At 39.6% G+C, this 23,251-nt stretch overlaps 2 protein-coding genes across 2 annotated transcripts; one reads left to right on the top strand and one right to left on the bottom strand.

Moving 5' to 3' along the window:
• The first annotated feature begins 5,343 nt into the window (after positions 1-5,343).
• On the top strand, positions 5,344-7,309 carry LOC131258255 (MLP-like protein 423). The gene is made up of 2 exons (XM_058259436.1): positions 5,344-5,593; positions 6,849-7,309. Exons 1-2 carry the CDS (start codon positions 5,413-5,415, stop codon positions 7,118-7,120), a joined length of 453 nt encoding a protein of 150 aa, XP_058115419.1. The 5' UTR covers positions 5,344-5,412; the 3' UTR covers positions 7,121-7,309.
• An 11,467-nt stretch (positions 7,310-18,776) lies between these two features.
• Positions 18,777-22,676, bottom strand: LOC131258254 (lysophospholipid acyltransferase LPEAT2-like). The gene is made up of 3 exons (XM_058259435.1): positions 20,101-22,676; positions 19,122-19,361; positions 18,777-19,043 (listed from the first exon to the last, which is right to left on the bottom strand). Exons 1-3 carry the CDS (start codon positions 20,161-20,163, stop codon positions 18,882-18,884), a joined length of 465 nt encoding a protein of 154 aa, XP_058115418.1. The 5' UTR covers positions 20,164-22,676; the 3' UTR covers positions 18,777-18,881.
• Between the last annotated feature and the right edge of the window lie 575 nt (positions 22,677-23,251).

The raw sequence follows: 23,251 nt of genomic DNA, 5'->3' as shown, positions 1-23,251 counted from the left end.
ATAGAGCATTGATCACCGGGGCATGGATATAACCTGGGGGTTGTTTTCGACCATAGGATCCTATCTCAGATGCAATCTCTTCTAACGGTTTCCAGGGACTCTCCCATGCCAACGTGGAATACCAGAGAAAGATCCAAGCCTCTCACAGTGCTTATCTCCGTCTCCGAATTCACTCGCTTGTCTGTTGAAATTGGACAGTTGTTGTTTATATTTCAATTTTAGCCATATTTTAGGTGAGGCATTTAGTAGCGGCAGAGCAGTGGGGTTGATGCACGGGAAAACAGGTGCCCTACATTAACTCAAATTAATGGGAAGCGGATGGGCTGATGTACCGCACACCAGGTATAGAGCTGGTGGTGTACATACGTGTCGTGCGAAGAGGAGGGCCGACGCTCTTCGAGCTCCGACTTGTACGAGCGGTTAAAAGGAAAACAAAGTTACATGTCACCACAATAATGTATTTATTATATCCACACCATTCATCCATTTTTCGAGATCATTTTAGAGCATTAGACAAAAAATGAATCATATCCAAATCTCAAATAGACCACACTAAAAATAGCAGCAAAGATAATGATTTTCACCATTAAAAAATTAGTAGCACCCACCATGACGTTTATTTCCCATTCAATCTCTTGATAAGGTCACAAATATATGGATGAATAGGAAAAAAAAATTCACATTGATCAGAAACTTTTGTGACCCCCAAAAGGGTTTCAATGGTAAACATTCAATCCATCGCTGCTTTTTTGCAGTGTGGTCCAATTGATCTTTATATCTGATTTATTATTCGTCTTAAGTCGTCCACATGCCTCGTGATGGGACTGCGGACCTTGCTTACGCCAATACATCTGCTACAGGTGTGTGTACACCAGCCAGTCTGCTTTTATTTGCCATCCAACCTGTTGATACGGTCATATACACCTGGGTAAATTGAAAAAACAAATATCATCTTAATCCAAGATTTATGTGGTCCCAAGAATTTTTAAACGGTAGGAATATAATTCCCACCTTGTGGTTCATTTAAGCCTTTGATATTTTTCATTTTTGCCTTATAATTTAAAATGATATGTTAAAATAGATGGACACCGTGGATAAAATTAAAACATCGGGGTGGACCCTCAATGGCCCTTAGAGCCTCCGCCTGTCCCGAGCTCTGAACAGGCGGGCAAGTACCTAATCCGCGCCCAGCTGTAAATACGTCATTGCCTAAATATCAGATTCGACAGTCCGTCCAAACCGGTCGCGGATTAGCCACTGACAGGTTGAGCAGCGGGACTCGCTACTCAAGTGACGTCACCAACTTCTGTGGGCCCCACTACGTTGTATGTTTTGTATCCAGGCAGTACATTCATTTGGAGAGATTATATTTAAGTCATTAGCTAAAGCATGAGTCAGGTCCAAAGCTCACTTGGACCCACCGTAGAAAACAGTGGGAAGAGTAACGGCCCACTATTAAAAACTTCTAATAGCTACAAAAGTTTTCGATCAAGCTGATATTTGTGTTTTTCTTTCTTTCAGGTCTGCCTTAATACACAAACAAGTTGGATCTCAAATAAACATCACGTGGGCCTTAGGAAGGTTTCAACAGTAGGCCTCACTCTCCCCACTGTTTTTTTTTGTGGAATCCACTCCAACTTTGTATTTGCCTCATTCTTTGGATCATGCCCTAAAATTCTCTCTCTAAATTGATTAACGATGTGCATACAACACATACATTATGATGGATCCCATGGAACTTAGTGACGTCACTTCAATAGTGACTCAACAATATGTCTGTAGCTATCCCCGTCCATCCAAACTAGGGGTGTATATGAACCGAGCTAGCTCGGTTAGGTGGCTCGACCCGACTCCAAAAAGCTCAATTCGACTTAGTTCGAAGTTAAGTTTGAGTCGAGTCAAGCTAATTTTTTGAGCTCAAAAATGAGTTCAAGCTGGCCCCAGCTCGACTCAACTCGGATCGAATCCAGCTCGAATCAAACCAATTCGGTGACTCGGTTACTTTGATATTAATGTTGCTCACCAAGTGTTTGATGAAATGACTTAACCAAATGTGGCTGGCGGCGTGGCTGGTGGTAAGGAAGGTATGTATATCAAATAAATACCCTTTTTTCTTGGTTTTTATATTGCTTAGAAGGTGTTTGATAAAATACCTTGAAAACCATTGCTGCCATTTCCCATATAGTAGGATTTTGAAGGTGCAATCTAGGTGTTTGTGGAAATGTTGCATAGGCAAACTCAGCTCAATCTTGGCTCAAACTCGGCTCGAACTGGTCTGATCTGCTGACCGAATTGAGCTGAGCTGGCCAGTCAGGCTCGAGGACCGAGCCGAGCCAAGTTCAAGCTGAGGTCAGCTAGTGGCCGAGCCGAGTCGAGCTGAGGCCAGCTCAACTCGATTTGACTCGACCCGATGTACATCCCTAATCCAAACATCGGATTAACAAGCATTTGCTTGTTGAATTTGGATTGATGAGAGTTTTCAGTTCGACGGTCCTTCTAAAGCCTATCAATCGGGTGCGGTTCGGTTGGATCCTTTGTTCCACCTAGGTGGGTGGGATCCCAGTTGCCAACTGTGACGTATGTGACTTACATCCGCACCGTCCATACATTTTGAAAGCTCATTTAAGGGCATGATTCCAAAAATGAAGCAGATCCAAATATTAGGCGGACCATACTATAAGAAACAGTAGTGATTGAATCCCAACCATTCAAAAATTCATGATGGCCACCATAATGTTTATTTTCCATCCACCCTGTTGATAAGTTCACAAAGACTTGTATGAATTGACCACAAAAATATCAACTTGATCTAACACTTTTGTGGCATATGAGAAGTTTTTAATGGTCGATTATCATTGTTTCCTGTATTATGGTCCATTGGATATTTGGATTTTTATCATTTTTTGGATCTTGCCCAAAAATGAGTTTTAAAAAAGAATGGATGACATGAATATTAGACACATACATCACAGTGGGCCCCACAGTTAAGGATCCCACCTACCTCAATGAATCCGGGGACCAACCGAAGCTGCTCCCCTAATAATCATCTGCTAATAAGTTCAAATAAGTACGGGCCATCTAACTTGGGACCCACGATTTGAATGGTTTAGTGTGATTTACATGCAAGCATACAATTTCTACGTATCAAACCATCATATACCTCAGGGTACCAAACTTGTTCCTTTTACTTTATATCATTATATCTAGAGTTGTACACAAGTCGAACCGAGTCGAGCTTGGCACAACTCGACTCAACTCGGCTAGTAGCTGACCCCAGCTCGAACTCGGCTCACTCGGTCCTCGAGCTTGAATGGCTAGTTCGACTTGGTTCGGTCAACAGCTCGGGCCAATTCAAGCCACTGCGACATTTCTCAAACACATGGAATGCACGTTCGATTTCTCATAGTATGCAAAACAGCAACAACAATTTATATGCATTTCATCAAACACTCCATAGGCAGCATCAGAATCAAAATACAAAGGTAGTTTTATATGTAAAGTTTTTTTTTAAAAATGATTTGTTTCGTATCATACCTTCCTCGCCACCAGCTGATCCTGCAAAAAATGTATGCACCCAAAAGACCACTTCGTTGAGTCATTTCATCAAGTACTTGGTAAGCAACATCAATATCAAAATAACCAAGTCACCAAACTGATTTGAGTTCAATTCGATTCGAGCTTGGACAAGTTCGAACTCGGCTCAAAATTTTTTTGAGCTAAAAAATCGGCTCTACTCGGCTCGAAGTCAGTTCCGAACTGAGTAAATTTGAGATTTTTCGAGTCAAGTTGAGCAAGTTAACGTGACTAACTTGGTTCGTGTACAGCTCTAATTATATTGTAGATTTTCTTACCGCACACACCTGAAATAAAGCCTGTATGTGTACATGCTACACGTGTGCTAGCATGGCATGATGGGTCTCAGATCCAATCCGTCCAGTAGGTTGTTTTCTGAAAAATAAAATCTGGGTCAATCAGCACATGGGCCCCATTATTGGAAGCAGGTAGATGTGCTAGAAAACTTCACCCAAGTTTTTGAGAGCCATGCATTTACTTTGCAAACTGTGGTCCACATGACAAGTGGATCAACCTAATTCATGGGCTAGTGAGTCATGGCCGTGGTTCCATTCATATGGATGAAATGATCTTGGACCTATGGTGCCATGCTGCCACATGTCTATCATGTACATAAGTTTTATTGCACACGTGTGTGGGCAGACAAAGCTCTGGGAAGAATATTGAATATGGTAGGAAGTCTTTGATGATCGCAATGTTCGGTTAAGTGGCTACTACTGTTGTTAATGTTTCAAATTTGTCAGAAATCTCATGTTAGTTGTTGGATAGTTAGTGGTGTTCTACTTGATGCCATAGGAGGAGTTTGATGTCATCGAGTAAAATACCAAATGGTTATTCGATGACGTTGAATACCATCGAAGGTGCCATCAAGTGTGCGGGTAGAATTGTGTAAGTGCGGAATTTGTTTTCAATTTTGATTATGATTCTAATGGATACTATATATATGGGTGTAGTCAGAGATTTGGGAGTATCAATGACACCCGTGGACCATTGAATATGTGGGATCCACTTGTCGATACTTGGGGACCTCTTGATAACTAGAGGTTTGCTAGAGCACATTTGCCTTTTGCAAAACGTTCATTGGGAATTTAGGGGTTCTATGGTTTCCTTATTAATGGCTCAAACAGTGTATATGATGGTCCTTATGATGGATGGGGATGCACAAAAGAAATATCAGATTTAATTATATCCACAATTTAGTTATTCAAGTGATCAGGAGAGTCCATCTGCATATACAATGTAGCTATTCAAGTGTACATCCAAGCATTGCAATATTAATACAATAAGTCAGGACTTGAGCCTTTGAATCGGGATCATCTTTCAATGATCCACACTGTTAATGAGACGAGTCTTATTTTCAATATTGGTTCTTAATTAGATTATTTTAACCTTTAGATGATTTAGATTTTTTACATTGAACATGAACGGTCACCATAATCTTTATACAATCAAAGGGTTGAAATATTCAATCTGACAGATTTATCAAGCATGCCACATCCAATGTGAACCTGTCAAATAAACGGTTTGAGTCATTGAAAAACAAAACCAAATCCAACGGCCAGGGTCCCAGTGTATCTTATTGAAATTAATCCGGATGCATTCCAGCACACCTCATATCCATTTTGTCGTCCACATTATATTCCACCGACGAGTGGGTAGATGGTCGTTGAATCAGCACTTAATGAAAGACACCCAACGTAGGAAACCAAAAGCACTATATAATAACCAGTACAAAGATGCTAGAACTACCTCCATTTTTGTTTTCACCTCTCTCTCTCTCTCTCTCTCTCTCTCTCTCTCTCTCTCTCTCTCTCTCTCTCTCATTTTTGTTTTCAAAGTATGGGAGGTAAGCTTGATTTGGAAGTGGAGGTAAAGACTCCTGCAGACAAGTTCTGGGGAGCCATCAAGGATTCCAAAGACCTCTTCCCCAAGGTCTTTCCTCAGCAGTACAAGAGCATTGAGATCCTTGAAGGAGATGGCAACAGTGTCGGTTCTGTCAGGCTCGTCCATTTTGCTGAAGGTAACTATGATATGATATACATGTGGATCCTTTCATGCATGAGTGGACACGTGTGTATAAACATGCTCATGTGTTGTGATACACTTCAGTTGGTTCTAGTGAGGGGACCAATACCATAAACCTCAATGGCCACCCAAGAGATTTTACTCTCAATCCTAAGACACATGGGTGACGCTTGGGACCAGTCAAATAGGTTGGCCGCACAATGGATAGGCGATGGACCACCACCCTAAAAAAATAAAATTTCACACACACACACACATATATATATATATATATATATATATTTGTGTATCTTTGATGGTAAAAAGATCTTTGATCTAATGGTCGTCATTGTCCTAGCAACGTGGTTTTCGGCATCTGGCCTATCCCTTATGTAAGACCCAGTAAGTCCACGGATTACCAGGCCTTCCCGCGCGTTTACCCAAAACTACCCAAGCTGGGATGTAATCTAGCAAATCTCTGCCGTGGATTAGGTGAGACCCGGCCTCGCCCAAGACGGTGCTGCCATTAATTACCGTGGGGCCTATATATTATGTATCCAAGCGGTCCATCCGTTTTTCCGGATCATTTTAGGGCATTATTCCAAAAAAGAAGCATATCCAAATATCAAGTGGATAATAACATACGAACAGTGATTTTTACTAGACTTCATGGTTTTCAGCCAAAAATAATTAGTATACAATTTGTCCTAACTACGCTATTATCCTAATATTTCTAAGCCATTTTCATGTTGGGCAGAAGTCCTAAAGCTCAAAGAATTAATAGTTATGATCGAATTAAAACTTACTATAAATAATAAAAACGAAAATAAAATAGAGTTTCAACCTTCGTTCTAATGGAATCTCGCAATCGGGGAGTGGGCAAAGTAGCTTCTCCTACTCCAAAATCATATATACTACTTCGAATAACTTATTTCAGTCTACGAGATATGCCTGTTTTAGGGTTCTGACTGCGATGATCACTTCTACCTCCTATTGGGCATTCTTTAGTCCATCTTGGACATAAAAGCTTCCACGACCCGTCCTACATCAGGGTCCCATCAAATGAATGGGTGGATTTCCAAACCATGGATTCAAGTTGTGCAAACTGTTCCATTAGGACAGTCCTGAATGCATCAGGACGGTGGAATTCCTCAAAAGTATAATGTTATCTTGTCGCAATAATGCATAAAATGTCTTACTAAAAAATGCTTTGATTTCATCTTAATTCCAGTTTCTTCCTCATGGGTTTGATGAATGAATGTCTTGTACAGGAATTCCCATCATTACAACTTCCAAGGAGAAGATAGAGGCTGCAGACGAAGAAAAAAAGACGGTCTCTTACAGCGTAATAGATGGAGATCTGATCAACTTCTACAAGACATTCAAGGCCACCTTCCAGGTGACGCCAAAGGGCGATGGCAGCTTGGCGAAGTGGAGTATTGAATATGAAAAGGCAAATGAAGATGTTCCTGACCCAAATCTCTTTCAGGAATTTGCATCCAAGACCTTCACTGAGTTGGATGCTTACCTCCTCAAAGCCTAGAGAGGAGTCCATACCAGCATGGGACTTGTTGGTCTTTCAATAAAATTTGTGAAACCTCTTTCTATGTGGTATCATTTCTACGTGCTCTAGCAATTATAATTAGAGGGTGGCTACTTTCCCTACTACTTGTATTTTCTTCATGAAGTTGGTTGTTGTTTTCTTACTAGTGAAAGCTACTTATTGTGTTGAGTTGGTTCTTTTTTTGAGGTTGCACTAGCATTTTTATAATCTTTAGAAAATGAGCAATGGTCACCTCCAAGCACTTGTAGGTTAGCTTAAGATGCAACATATCTCTGATATTGGCAATTGGGTTATGTGTGTATGAAGGTGGTCTAATCAGATAGACATATACATGTGTGACCCACCCAATGATTGTGTGAGCCTAATTTTTAGAAAATTAGTAATGATCACCTGCAACCACTTGTTAGTTAGCATAAGATGAAACATATCATGCGTGTTGGAAATTGGGTTATGCGTGTATGATTATTCAGCTTTTACATGTGTGGCCCGCTTGATGATTGGATGACGCAGGGATGGGCATGATGAGGTCAATCACCGTCTGCCTCAAAGGGATAGCTACTCCGAATCTACGGAGCTTCTCTAGACTCCTCACAGAGATTCTGAGAATTCACAAGGAGAGATAAAAAATAGAAATAAATTCTAAATAAATTGATTAATGTTAAAAATGAGTTTACATTCCCTTAAATAGTGATATGAACCCTAGGAAGAAGTTTCAGAATTAATCTCCAACTCAAACTCTCAAAAATGTTGACTTACTATAAATAATAAACTCTATAAATAATAAACTTACTATTTATAGATGGTCATGATTTCCACCAGACCTCATGGTTTTCAGCCGAAAATAACAAGTGTCCTATTTGCTTAACCATGTTATTTTCCTAAAATTTCTAAGCACTTTTCATGTTGTACACAACTCCTAAAACTCAATGGATCAAAAGTTACGATCGAACTAAAACTTACCATAAATAGTAAAAATGGATATAAAAAGGACTTTCGACCATCGATATGATGGAATCTCGTAAATTCGGCGTGGGCAACCCATTGTAGCATGTTAACTGGCTAAAGTAGTTTCTCCTACCCCAAAATCATATATGGTACGTCAGATAACTCATTCCAGTTTGCAAGTTATGTCTGTTTTAAGGTTCTGATGGTCCGGATCACTTCCACCTCGGATTGAGCCTTCTCTGGTCCATCTTGGCACACCCATCTGATGCAACTTTTTCCTGTTTGAAACCTGCATGTCCGTTTATCAGAATGCAAATCGATATATATGTGTGCTTATTGCACACTCTAATTACATGTTTCTGTGCCGAATGAGATGATCATTGAGGGTTTAGGCTGTGCAAGTTGGGCCCATATGGGTCGGTGATCTACACCATTGATGTCATGGAAGCTGCGATGACTTGGAGATTCCTCAATAATTTCCCTAATAAAACAGTCCTAGCCTTCAATCCATGGCATAGAAATAGACATTAAAGAAGGCATTAAAGCAGTGATCTACATTCTACTGGTAAACAAGATGTAGGTTGGACGACTTTGATCTTCTAATCAGGGAGATTTTGTGGGAATCACCTGTCTATTTTAGTGCCTATTGGACCTTAAAAATGTTCTATATCTTCACATTCAAACTTTGAACAGAACAAAATCATCAATTCTAATATTTCCAACCCTGCTTTGTCTATCAAAATGCTGCCCCAAAGCCCTTCAATATTGCATTATACTTGTTTCTTCAATCAGCAGAGGATCAATTGGGACATTTTCATTTCATGGGTCATGAAAGATTATCTTACAACACATTGCCCATCAACATGGTGAACATGTGAAATCTTGGGAATTTGCTGGACCTTGAAGTGGTCCACTACTCTTCTATCTGATTTACGAATTCTTCTGCCATGTCCCATAAACTCACTTGTTGGAAGGCAACAAGGTGCAGAAACCCATCTGGGAGCTTCTTTAACTTAGGACACCTAGAAATTATAAGATATTGTAGGGATTTCATAGTACCTTCTTCCATTCTACACCAGTCTTCCAATTCTTCCATATCAGTTAATCCAATAACTCTTGAGCTTAGGAAATCCTTCTGGCATACATCCAATTATCTGCTTCCCCACATAAGCATTGCTTAGACGAAGGTCCACCAGATTGGGTAACTGTCTGAGGGCGGCAAATGGGTCCTCAGTTCGAGACTAGATCCGATACTCACGATTGTAAGTTAAGCATATCTTACAAAGAGGTTAATTTTGTAATTTCACAATAAAAGTAGGTACTTAAAAGCTTTGGTCGGGGATTTTCAGCAGATACTCACAATCACTCCTCTTTTAATCTTTTTATTACAATTATGACACTAGATTTTGGTTGGCAACTTGGATTGTGAAGGCCGGCTTTAATTAAATCCAGTGATAACACCCTCGGTACCTTTTCTCAAGTCCTTCTTGGTTATGGGCAGAAAAATGAGGCTAATCTAAGTAGTAGGTGGGCCATAGGAAGTGTCGAAACTTTTTTATTTATTGACCATTAAAAGAAATGTCTCTGGTATGGTCCACTTGAACATTATATCTATCTCATTTTCATAGAATTATCACAATATAATCGGTACATTTAAATAGACAACAAGGATCTTCCCAACAGGGTCCTTACTCTTACTCCGGTGGTAGACTCTCAGGAGTTTCAACACCTGATCGAGGCTTCGAGTACCCATAGGTGGTGAAATCCCACGATGGCGTGAGTGTGTGGTGGTGTGTGCATGTGTAAAAAAAAAAAGATCATCCCGATTATAGTGGTAGGACATACTTAATTTTCACATGACATTACAAGTTGGTGATAGGAGCATATCATGTGTTACCCGTGTAACACAATTCGTGGTGTGACACTCCTCACTTGCGGCCCATCTTGATTATTTTATATTATCTCTGTGCTGTCCAACCATTTTATTCAGGTCATTTTTAAGACATGATCTTAAAACAGAACCATGCTTATTCAAATATCGGGTATCAAGTGGACCACATGACTGGAACTAGTGGATAATAACCATTAGAATCTTTTTGTATGGGTAATAAAATTTTTGGACAAAGCTGATAATCGTGTGGTCTCTTCATCTTGGTCTTTGTGACCTTATCCTATAGATTCGACCCCTTGATAAGGTCAAGCAGACTTGGATGAAGAGAAAATATCAAGATTAAGTTAGATAGGGTTGTTTGAGGCGTTGAAACTTAGTTAACCCTAATCTAACTTGTAAGGGCTGAAATGGAGTGAAGTAATCTGTCATGAAAAGTTGTTCTAATTTAACTAAAAATTGGTGTGGAGCTTACTCAAAATATGATAGGTTTACCAGAGAAATTTTGTCATGGATTGGGCCTGTCTGAGGTATCGAAACCGTTGTCACCTTTAACCGAGGTTTGAAGAAGTGGGGGTGACATGGTTTGATCTGACCATAAGCTAGTAAGATTCAGTTCCAAACAAGTTTGGAGCTTCCTCAAACCATGACAGGGGTGCCGGGTAAATTTTGAATTTGATGGGGTCCATTTGGGCTCAAAAAATTGAGTTCACCCTACATTGTCTCTGGATTGGTGACTTGGGGAGAAGTTATCGGATATGAGCTTAACTCATTCTGATTTGGTTAAAAATTGGTGTGGAGCTTACTTAGAACATGATAATCTTACTTGATAAATTTCAGCATGGATGGGTTTTGTTTAGGGTGCCAAAATGGATGTCTTTCTAGTATAGCCTAGGAAGAGTATAGTGGGGTGACATAGTCTAATGTAACCTTAAGTTGGATTAGGTTTCAAACCATGACAGGCGTGTGAGACAAAATTCAGCCTGAATGTGGACCATCTGGGGCGCCTAAAACGAGTTCAATGTACTATCGATCATTATGGGTAAAGTGGTGAGAAGTGGTATGATGTTATTACAGGCTTGTCCAACAAATAATTCATTTTGGATGAAGCTGGTTTGAGGTGCGAAAAGAAGCTGAGCAAGTTTTCCTTCAACGGTAGGCCTTTCTTCCCCAATTTTCCTTCTCATGTGGCTTACCAGAGTTTTGGGTCCACCTCATTTTTTCGTGGCATTTCTTAAACTGAGCTCTTAAAAAAGATGGATGGAGTGAATTTGTCACGAACAACACCCAGTGCCACAACAATTAATTCAAGTGATCTATACTTAAGTAGCGGATTACTTGTTACTATGGTAACAACTTAGTGTGTTATTCTTACCGTGTGGGTCCCACCTAAATTTTTAAGGAAACAGTGTGAGTTGAATGTATACAGTCCAAAACCTCTTGGAGTTTAAAATTATTATTTTTTTAAATAATAATAATAATGTATGAAGTTGATATTTGTGTTTTCCTTTCATCCCATATCTTTGTAAGCCCATGAAAAGGTTTGATGACAAATAAAAATCAGTGTGATCTTAGGAAGTTTTCAATGACGGATGTCATTATCCCACTATTTCCTTTAATGTGTTCCACTTAAGCTTTGTTTATGCTTCGAATTTGGTCTGGACCCATAAAATGAGATGAAAAACTGGATGGACAGCCCGGATAAGCCACATATATTCACAGTGGGCCCAATAATTCACTCAGTACCATAAAATCTTTCCGAATTGCTCAGAAGGCAATCCACTTCAAGTGTGGGTCAGATCCTGACCGTAGGGCCTGCCTTGATCTGTTAATCTTATATCCAAGCTGCCCATCTATTTTTACAGGATATTTTAATATATAGTCCCAAAAATTAAGCAGACACAAATTTCAGGTGGACCACACCATCAGAAATAGTAGTCATTAAACGGTCACCATTGAATACGTCCTAGCGTCCAGCGTAATGTTTATCCAACATCTAACCTATGGTTGAATGAAAGGAATATATATAAAACTCCATTGGCCCATAAAAGGTTTGGAATGGTCAACAACTATTATTTCTTGTGGTTTGGTCCACAAGGGCCATCACAGTGGGTTTCAATGGTATGCATCATTCCCATTGTTTCCTTTAGTGTGGTCCATCTTAGAATCAGATCTACCTCATTTTTGGGCCGATAGCCTAAAATGATCTGGCAAAGCGGATGGTCGGAGTGGATGAAGACATACATTATGGGTATTATGGGCTACACAATTTGATACAGTTTTAAGGGTTAATAATGTCTTACAATCTCTCTGTTATTATTATGGTCCACTGCAATCACTAAATTGACCAAAATTTCAGCCGCGGTCTTAAAGTAGGGTGACTCACGTTGTTTTCTAGGTGGATTTTACACATACATCAAGATGGGCTACCCCAAATTTTTATGGCATTGGAAGCTTTGACTGACTTGATGCTAGCTAGGGTTGGAAGTCAGGCGGGTCGGGTCGGGTCGGGTTGGGTTGGGTTAGTGCTCAACCCTAGCCCAACCCAAAGTTCCTATACCTTAACCCTAACCCAACCCAATCCAACCCAACCTCGGGTTAGGGATTCTCAACCCAAGCCCAACCCGAGCAGGCTCGGTCGAGTTGGACCAGTGGATAACTACTAATATTTTTGTTATGACATTAGTATGTTATATTTCAATACACATCTTATTTTTTATATGTATTATTTATTAATTATATATGTAATTATCTACTGTAAAGAACTTCTTTTTTTCTAAATAAACAAGCTAAAATATAGGACAACTACTCCTTTAAAAGTCATGTTGTGTAGCACACAATCTGTTTGGGAGATAAAAATCCGGCGTATCTTGTTAGCTTGAGTCATCATAAATTACATGTACTAATAAGACCTGACGGCACTGAAATTTCTTGTACCTTCAACACAAATGATCTTCACTCAATTATAATTTATAAGTAACTTATATATCGATCGGTTCAGGTTGGGTCAGGCAACCCAACCCAAGTTTTATTAGGTTGGTGTTTCTATAGCCGAAGTCCCGAACCCCATACATCCTGCCCTAGCCCAACCTGATGTCAGGTCGATCAGGTTGAACCGGCCGGGCCCTAATGCTAGCTTTTAAATGCTCCTCATGCAAAGATTTGTAATGTCAATTCGCACAGATATTTTCTTTCATTCTCATCATGTTTGTTAGGCCCACCATGAAGTATATGTTTTATCCATGCCGTCCATCCATTTTTCATCATTATTTTAGGTTATCATGAAAAAAAGGCCCATACAAATCTCAGGAGGACCACAATGAAGGAGAGCGGTGATTCAATGACAACCATTAAAAACGTCCTATAACTCTTCATTTTTATGCGGTCCGTTGTGATATTTATATGAAATCTGATCCAGCAATTCAATGTACCATTAAAAATTTAAGGATAAAGAGCAAAAATCATACACACAAGTGATTCATGAGGGCCACACAAAGTGATATATTTTCAAGGGTTAACATTGTCTTACCATCTCTCTGCTATTGTGGTCCACTAGATTCATTGAATTCACTGAAATATCCGTCCAGGGCCGAAGGTAGGGTGACTCATGTGGTGTAGCTGGATTTTACACATACATCAAGGTGGCCACCCTCATTTTTTCACCGCACAGGACACTTTGTGGTTCTGATGTTGTGCTTTTAAACGATCCTCATGCCGTGCCTTTGAATGTCATTCTGCAGAGGTATTTTCCGACATGCTCTTCACGCTATGTGGGCCCCATCATGAAGTATATGTTTTCTCCAAGCTGTCCATCTGTTTTTTTTTTTTTTTTAGCTCATTTTAATGGTTGAGCACAAAATTTAAGATATCCAAAGCTCAAGTGGACCATACCACAGAAAATAGAGGGAATAATGAATTCCACCATTGAATGCTTTGTAGGGCCCACAATCATGTTTATTTGTCATCCAACATGTTCATAAGATGATACAGACATGGATGAAGGGAAAACATTAATATCAACATTAAACAGTGTTCCTTAAAAGCTCACCATTAAATACTTCTTAGCATCCACCGTAATGTTTATTGAACATCCAAGCCATTGATATACTCAGAGTAGATGAAAAAACAAATATCAGCTTCATCTGAAACTTGTTTGGCTCATGAAAGGTTTATAACATGCAGTAACTAGTGTTTCATGTGGTGTGGCCCATAAGAGCATGTGGCTCATTTTTTTGGCAGAATTGGGCAGGCCTTTTGGACATTTCACCCAACCAATGGCGAGCGTCTATGGTGGCTCCCACAGACCCTAAATATGCTGGGAAATAAAAATTAGATGGGCCCAGCCCATACACACCAGACCATTGAGAATTAGAGATGCTTCTATCGGGGTTGGTCCACCAAGGCTCTTTTTCTGTTTTGTAGGGGCCAGATTCGAACAGTCACTTGAGTGTAACTTCCTAGTTGGGTAATGTTTGGGAGACAATAGTTTCAAGAGCAGTTTCAACTGCCCGAATCTAGAACACCTTATGCCCATGAGAGGCCTATTAATAACCATTAACGGTATAATTCCTAAGTCTCAAGAGCTGGGCATGGTAGTATGTGAAGTTGTGTCTATACTATCGACTTACTTTAGGGTGACGAGCCTCCCTATATCGACCAATGAGTAATCAAGATAGCTACGAGACTATCACATCAAATTGGAATGATGTCGTCACTGCTCCACAATTGTGTTTGGGTGACGACCCTTCCATTAATTGTGGACATCTCTACTTGATGATAGGTTGCCTGACCTTGTGCGTTTAGGCTGCCTCATTCTAGTCTTTTATGATCGGCCCGGCCAATGTTCACTACACCAAAAATGTAAAGGTTACATCTTTGGTCTAGGAAAAGTGGAGTGTGTAATGACATGGGTGTGTACTAACAAGCTAACCCAATATATATATATATATATATATATATATATATATATATATATATATATGGGAAAAGGTACTATACGCTCGACCTTACGGAAGCACTCTGTAAGGTCGAGCGCTGTCAACTTGCTTGCCGTCGGATGGAGCCATTTTGAAACCAACGGCCATCCGTTCACCGCCGTAGAACCGGTCATACCGGTTTCATTGAGGGCGAGGATGTACACAGCCCTCCAAATAGAAAGTTTTACTCAGCTGAAGGCATACTCGTGCAGCCCTCTCTCTCTCTCTCTCTCTGGATCCCCAAAGCAGCTACATCCCGTGCAGCATCTCTCTCCCTCAATCCCTAACACCAGCCACGTCCGCCTCCACCTGTCTCTCTCCCTCTCTCCCTCAATCCCTACTACCAGCCACGCCCGCCTCCACCTCTTTCTCCCTCATTCCCTACCACCACGCTGTGCAGACCTCAGATTGAGCGTTACAGGTAAGGCCTCTGTTTTTTTTTTTTTAATATATTTTTTTTTTGGCCTCTGTTTTTTGGTATTTTCTTTGTTTTTTTCCTAACCAGCAACATTCATATGTGGGATGCACCGCATCTTCTTTATTCATTGGAAGATGTTTCTAACCATATTTAATTTTATGTCCTGCATCAAATCCACTCATCAGAAGAGCCAGACTTGTGTGAGGAAAATGGTCAGTTGAAAAATCACCAAATGTCCCAGATTGTCCCATCAGAAGGGCCTGGCTGCTGGCACTGGGCAATGTTCGCATTGAGTCCCACCTGGTAATGGCCCGGATCTCCTACACGTTTGCAACACAAGCTATTGCTGCAGTTGCTTCTTGGGTCTAAATTCTCATGAGTGGAATCATATGATCCTACACCGACGCCCTGAACAATTTATTGGGCTTTTGAATCTCAACAATTTGCGCTCATGGTTCTCTAATCCAGACCATTGGTGTTTTTCGTCCAACTGTTTATTGACATGCCACCAAAATGTCGCAGATTGGAATGTCGAAGTCACCGAACTTGGGCCTTTACACAATTGAACGGAGTCAGTTGCTGTATCTCTCTTTTCAACCATCTATTTGCTGGCAGCAAATGGAAACTCCTCTTTAGACAAGAGCTATCAAAACATAAAACTAGACCAGGACCATTTCACAAATTTCCACATGAATTGGACAGATTGTTTAGGTAGGTTAGATGAGGTCAAAATTCCTTGGAATGTTGTTCACATGGGATGAACAAGATCTATTCTATTTGAAATCACTCGGAGTAGGTTTTGGTTTGCTCAACAGGGCCTAGGTATCGATTCCACCAATGTTGTTTGTTGGACAGCATTGCCATAGAGATTCTAATGTATGACCATCGTCTTGCAAGCATGCATTTCATTCATATGCAGTCAGCCGAAAGAATGATTACTTTTTAAGTGAAGATTATGATTTTCAGTGTTGGATTGGTAACATTGTGCAAGTAGCATTTGAGCAACATAATCATATTGTTTTTGTTGGTTTTTTTTTTTTGAAATGGATATTTATGTTCTCAAATAGTTGAATTGTGTTTAGTGTCTTAATGGCCAGATTGGAAATTTTGATGGAATCTAGAGTTTCAACAACATCTTAGTAATTCCTCTTGGTATGATGTTAAGTTCTGTTACTATTGTTGTTATTGTTTTGTTTTTAATTGAAATAGAATAGTTATTTGCTATAAAAATGGATTTCTTTTTTTTTTTTGTGTGTGTGTGTGTGTGTGTGTTTGTTTTTTTTTTTCTTTATGCTTGAAATGATTAACTGGTACCTTGATTTTTTGGCACTCATATCTTTTCATATCAGGTTAGAAAATGTGATGGAATCTAGCTTCTGGCTGTCAAATGAGGTTGTATTTTTCATTGTTATATTATTATTATTATTTATTGGTGTTTTTATACTGCATTGGAGGTCCCTGAAGTGTGGAAAACATCTCTACCGTACACATGCCACTTCTTCATTGTGATCAGGGCAGTTTACTTGGCGGGCCACCACGTGGATGGACCATAAACCAGAAAACAATAAGATTTATTTATTGTAGGTATAAGGTAACTAATCTGCAGCCTGCAACTCTGTCTAGAATTCCAGCCTGTGGCCTGATTCACAAAACAAGAAAAGGCAAAAGCCCCATAGGACTCGAACTTAAATTGACCTCATTTCATACTATTTAACACTATTTAAGATTCCAAAAAAGTATGAATATTAAGTATTTTTTTTCCAGGCCTATTTGGATTAGTACCTTGGATTTTCCATTCTAATTTCTAACTTCATGAATCTGGTCTTCTGCTGCAGGTTTCGAGGAAGAAACCATAGAACTTGGTTAATTAGCTTTGAGTTTTCATTTTCTTTAGCCATTCAAACCTGAGGACACTGACTATATCACCATCATTTGACTTGTAGAATACAAATTGACCATATTGCTTGGGACTAGGAGTGATGAAGTTTAAGTGCGGTTGATTGATAGTGGAGGTGATTCGAGTGGGAGCCATGGTCTTGAAACACAACTCAAGCTTTATGGTACAGAGGCCAAAGAACTCAAGTGGGTTTTTCTTTTTTCTTTTTTCATTTTTTCCCCCTTTCTTTCTTGAAGGCTCTGAAATGGCATTTGGTTGTTTTTTTTTTTCTTTAAATTTGGCTCTCCAATGCTAGGAAACGGTAACTTTCATTTTGGGTTTATAAATTCCTAGGGCCTCAACTGCAAAAATTCAAAGAACATACCAGTTGGAAGGTATATCTTCAAATTATCAGTTCATCTCTTGTAATTGACAAGAATTTTGACTTGTAGTTGACTCTATGGTTGGACTATTCCAATTATCTGATCAATTTGATGCCGCTGGATAAATTAATCTTTTGTGCTGCTTATTGTTTTTGTAACTTATTATCCAGTCGTAATTTTGGAATGACAACGATCTATAATTTGTAGCTGAATTGGGTTTTCTTTGGAATTTTTCGTTGGAATTCCGCTTTCATTTGGAATTTTAATTTCATTGTTGTATTTTTCTTTAGTCTATTGATTGGGTTTACTTTTATCTTCATTACTTCCATTTTCTCAATCCCTTCTTCTTTGTTTTGGCAGATTAAATAGAGAAGAAAAGAAGGAAAAGTTTTAAAAAATAAAATTAAACAGTAAGTTGTCTACTCCCTCTTTTTTGTTGTGGTTTTTTCTTTCTTCTTTTCGTGCATTATTTCTCCTTTTATCATGTTCATCCTTACTGTTATGCGTTTGTAAGCCATGAAGTCTTTATCTGTATTAGTTTAGATGAGTTGATCAATCAGGACATTTACCAGCAATGGTAAGAGACACCATTTTTATAAATTTTTTGTTTCTGAAAAATGGGAAATAGCTACGGATAGTAGCCGTAGCTTTATTTCTAGAATCTGTAGCCGTCGTTGGTTTTAGCATATTGCTACGGATTTCATTGTACTTTTAGGTACAAATATCATCCGTACGTAGCTTAAGCATATTGCTACTGTGTATTATTCTTCAAGAATCCTCTCTCACCCATATTGAATGTAACCACAAATGTGCCATTTTTACAAGAGATGTTTGTTTCTTGCAAGGGCCAAGGAGCAGCTATAGCTCTTCATCAAAGCCGGAATCCAAAACTAGAGACAAGTGTGCTGTAATATAGAGAAAGCATTTGTATATGATGTATTTCCCTCCCTTTTTTGGCCAATTTGTTGTAATACATGAAAATAACAGCACCTAAGCAATCATCATTTGTGTGAATTTCCAATCAGCTTTTTTTTTTTTTTGGTTATGTAAATAAAATAAAAATGATCAAAAGCAATAGCCTTGTTACAATACTTTCATTTCAAGATAAGCCAAACATAGTTCATTTCATTTAATCATATTCCCATATGTTCATCATAAAACCTCTAGCTTCCCACCTATTGTAAGTCACACAGTGTTGAATTAGAAGCCAATCATCAAGCATTTCACAGGGACTTTAATATGCCCATATAATCATCATGCAATCACTAGCTTTCCACCTTCTATCAAGCCACAATGCATCGAATTAGAAGCAAAGAGCGCAACAAGCAATGGGTTCCTTCTTAGGCAAGCCATGAAATTGTCGGAACTAACAGCACCATCATTGTCACTGTCAAACAAGTTGAATAGCTCAGATACCTGCATCCATGAACAATTGTTTCAGAACCCAAATTGGGATGGTGGAATATAAGAGCAGTTGCTTCTGCGCATACTTACATTATCATCATTCATGCTTGGCATTGCAGAATGGATAGCATCTCCTAATGGTGCACACAATAGGATCAGAGACAAGGGAGCAAAAAAGGCAAAAAGCTTGTTACAGGAAAACAACAGAGCAGATATTACCTGTTGGTTTGTGATGTAACCCTTGCCTTCGTCATCACAACCATTAATGGTTGTTGTGCAAGCTTGCTGAAACAATGGCTGCTTCATTATATGGGCTGATTCGAGCAAGAACTGTGGGTTAATCAATTGGAAACAATCTCGAAATTTCATCAATGGGTCATGCTGTGAGCTTGAATCTCGATTTGGCAAGAACATTTTACTAGAAAAATGGGAGACCTAGCCTACACGCAGAGTACCAGGTTTCCTTGAATGTGAACTGCACTCAAATTGGACATCGGCACAATGACCTGGAGAGATCATTTGGTTGGGTCCCGGTTGGGAATTCCTGCTGATGCATCCAATTAGTGTAGTAATTGGTTTTTGAGAAATGTTGGCAAAATGGTCTATGATAGTGCAAATGATCCATCATCTTGGTGGCTAGGATCTCCCAATCCATGCAATTTGCGGAAAGTGATCTATCAAAGATATCCAACCAACAAAATGGCTGAACGATGGGTGTTTTTCCATGTCCAATAGAAGTGCAACTCATCATGTAGGCAATTTCGTCAAGATTTCCTCTTCATGTGATACGCCTGTTGTCACAGGAACAGCTGACAAAAGCACACAAGTAATGCTGATCACAAATGATTTGATATTGTTTTCACAATAAAAGATTGTTGCCTGCAGTTCCTGTCAAGCTTCTTTGAAAACTTTACAAATGGATGTAGTCATTTGCGTGAAGCAATTTTTTTTCAAATTCTAAAAAGTTTCAAAAAATTAAAAAGACAAACAAGTGGATTTTGTAGAACTCATTTGAGGAACCTCTACAAGAAATGACATTTATCAAATGGCACAAAATCAAGTAGATTACCTGTCTAAATGTGATGGATCCAAGTTTCTCAACATCAATGAAAGCAAAGACCCGTTTCTTCATTCTCCACTTCTCTTCTTGCCCATAATCATCAATCTGATTGTATATAGTCAACCAATAACTAGTAACTTCCAGAAAATTCTCCAGAAAATGAGTTCGGTTAACCAAAAGCTACGAAAATAAATATGAGGGCACAAAAATTACTATTTATAAATGAAGAAGAAAAAAGAAAAGAAAAGAAAAAAACAATAACAACCTGTAGCTTATTCTAGTGAATAATATTGGCATATTCTACCAAAGTATCAAATAACTCCCTTCTATATAATTTAAAGAATTGAAACAAATGAGGATGCAGAAAAAATTATTTAATTGTAGAAACAAATCAAATTGGAAGGATTTTTTCATATTTGAAAATTCAAAATTTGTTCCTTTTTCTTTATAACTCTAGATACTTTAGTCGAATGGTTTTATCTACACCGTCCCTACAAGTTGGTTTCCATTGTTCGAGCACCTGCCAACCCCCCATGATTAAAAATAAAAATAAAAAAATCATCCTTTTTTAGTGTCCCAGGTGAACTATTCATCCTTGTCCACCGATCTTTTTTGGCTTATTAGAGGGGTGAACCACCAGTTGGATGGATCATATGCTAAGTTCACCTTTCACCTGCTTACTCCATGTGCATTTGGCTCTCTGGCAATGAATTTTGCAGGCTATAATCCATTTACCATCGGATCCATGGTCAGGAGTGAATCAGGCTCACATCCTACATTTGCAATGGTGATGCATGCAGGACCACATTCCATCACCCACCCAAATTGTAGACCGGATGTTTGTAGGCTCACCCACGGCAAATAGGCACCGATACTGTTGTGTCACCCAATGCCACTCAGCTGATTCCATTTCCTTTTCATTGCTTTGGTTACTGTTATACTTCGTTTGTACGCATTCAACCTTTTCGCCTTACAATGCACCCAGCATCAAAACACAGAAAAACAGAAAAACAACACAGCCGAGTCCACTGCAACAAACATAATGTTTGAGCTAGCACACCAGGTCCACTCGCTTTGTGGACAAACCAGCACACCAATTCCAGTCAGCTTTGTGGAGATGACAAAGATTGTTCAAATACCATGTGAGTCCATTTATCGGGCACACTTGGTGAGTGAACCAGCCTAATGTAGGGGCCCTACCTGATTCGTGACAACAAGCCCAAATGGGCGCACCACATAAAGAAGGCAGAACTTCCTTTAGCTTCCACTATAGGAAAAAAGGCCAAACAGACCCACCAACAGGAAGAACATGGGCAAAAAAAAAAAAAAAAAAAAAAAAGTAGAAGAAGAAGAAGAAGTTGGAAGGCCTCGAAACACCATGCAGGAAACAAAAACTGCAGGCTTTGTACAACAATTAAAATAGCTATTTCACCATCCCAACGTCCTTGCCTGGCTTGTTAAGACAGCAACCACCTAAATTCTAGATGGCTAGAGAAAGCCTATAAGCTGACATTGTGGCAAATCACCTACAGAGAGAAGTGGGTCCATAGCCAAAATTGCTTAAAAGTAGTAATCAAGTAGTGCTCTAGTGTCATCAGGACACATCATGTACAATACAAAGTGTGTGGCCTTTCATGAGACATATAGATATAACTGCTATAAATAAAGGATGAAACACATATGAATTTTAGTGATTATCACTGCCTAGTTAGTCATGTGAACATTGTAGGCATGATTAGTGCTCGCATGTAGGTCCATAATCTGATCAAACTGCATGAGTTTCACTGCAACCCAAAATCTGATAGGCATCAAATCAGGCCAACCAGATCTTACTGGATGGTTTTAGCGCTGGGCCTTCTTATAACCCAGATAGGCTGTGGGGACCTTTTGATTGTTGGTGGCAGATTGCTGTGATAAGGAGGCCTTGATGGACCAACTGAAGTTAAAAAGTAATCATTCTTTCGGCTGACTGCATATGAATGAAATGCATGCTTGCAAGACGATGGTCATACATTAGAATCTCTATGGCAATGCTGTCCAACAAACAACATTGGTGGAATCGATACCTAGGCCCTGTTGAGCAAACCAAAACCTACTCCGAGTGATTTCAAAGAGAATAGATCTTGTTCATCCCATGTGAACAACATTCCAAGGAATATTGACCTCATCTAACCTACTTAAACGATCTGTCCAATTCATGTGGAAATTTGTGAAATGGTCCTGGTCTAGTTTTATGTTTTGATAGCTCTTGTCCAAAGAGGAGTTTCCATTTGCTGCCAGCAAATAGATGGTTGAAAAGAGAGATACAGCAACTGACTCCATTCAATTGTGTAAAGGCCCAAGTTCGGTGACTTCGACATTCCAATCTGCGACATTTTGGTGGTATGTCAATAAACAGTAGGACGAAAAACACCAATGGTCTGGATTAGAGAACCATGAGCGCAAATTGTTGAGATTCAAAAGCCCAATAAATTGTTCAGGGCGTCGGTGTAGGATCATATGATTCCACTCATGAGAATTTAGACCCAAGAAGCAACTGCAGCAACAGCTTGTGTTGCAAACGTGTAGGAGATCCGGGCCATTACCAAGTGAGACTCAATGTGAACATTGCCCAGTGCCAGCAGCCAGGCCCTTCTGATGGGACAATCTGGGACAATTAGTGATTTTTCAACTGACCATTTTCCTCACACAGGTCTGGCTCTTCTGATGAGTGGATTTGATGCAGGACATAAAATTAAATATGGTTAGAAACATCTTCCAATGAATGAAGAAGATGCGGTGTGTTGATGCAAATGTCCGGTTCCTCCTCTTGGATCTTCGTGTACCTGCACAAAAAGGGGACAAAGGAGACCCTGGCTTGAGCAGGGGACCCTCCGATGCCAAAGTCAGGCCTGGATTCTGGGTCTAAGAGTATTGGGGAGCTTTTTAGAGAGAATTTCTTTCGTACCTTTCAGGGTGATCGGGGTCCCTCTTTTATAGCTGCTGGGGCATTTAATCGCACGAGGATTCTCTTCCTGATATTGTGCGCGGGATCTTCTCCTAGTATCCCGGGGATTTGGGTCGTGCCCATCTGGAGCCTTCATCCGATCCCGTGAGCTTCGGGGTTGGAGATCTTATCCCAAGATATCCGGGATGAGGCTTGATCTTGCGATGGCCGATC

The sequence above is a fragment of the Magnolia sinica genome, chromosome 10 (assembly GCF_029962835.1).
Source record: "Magnolia sinica isolate HGM2019 chromosome 10, MsV1, whole genome shotgun sequence".
NCBI classification, from domain to species: Eukaryota; Viridiplantae; Streptophyta; class Magnoliopsida; order Magnoliales; family Magnoliaceae; genus Magnolia; species Magnolia sinica.
This window is presented reverse-complemented; position numbering and strand designations above follow the sequence as displayed.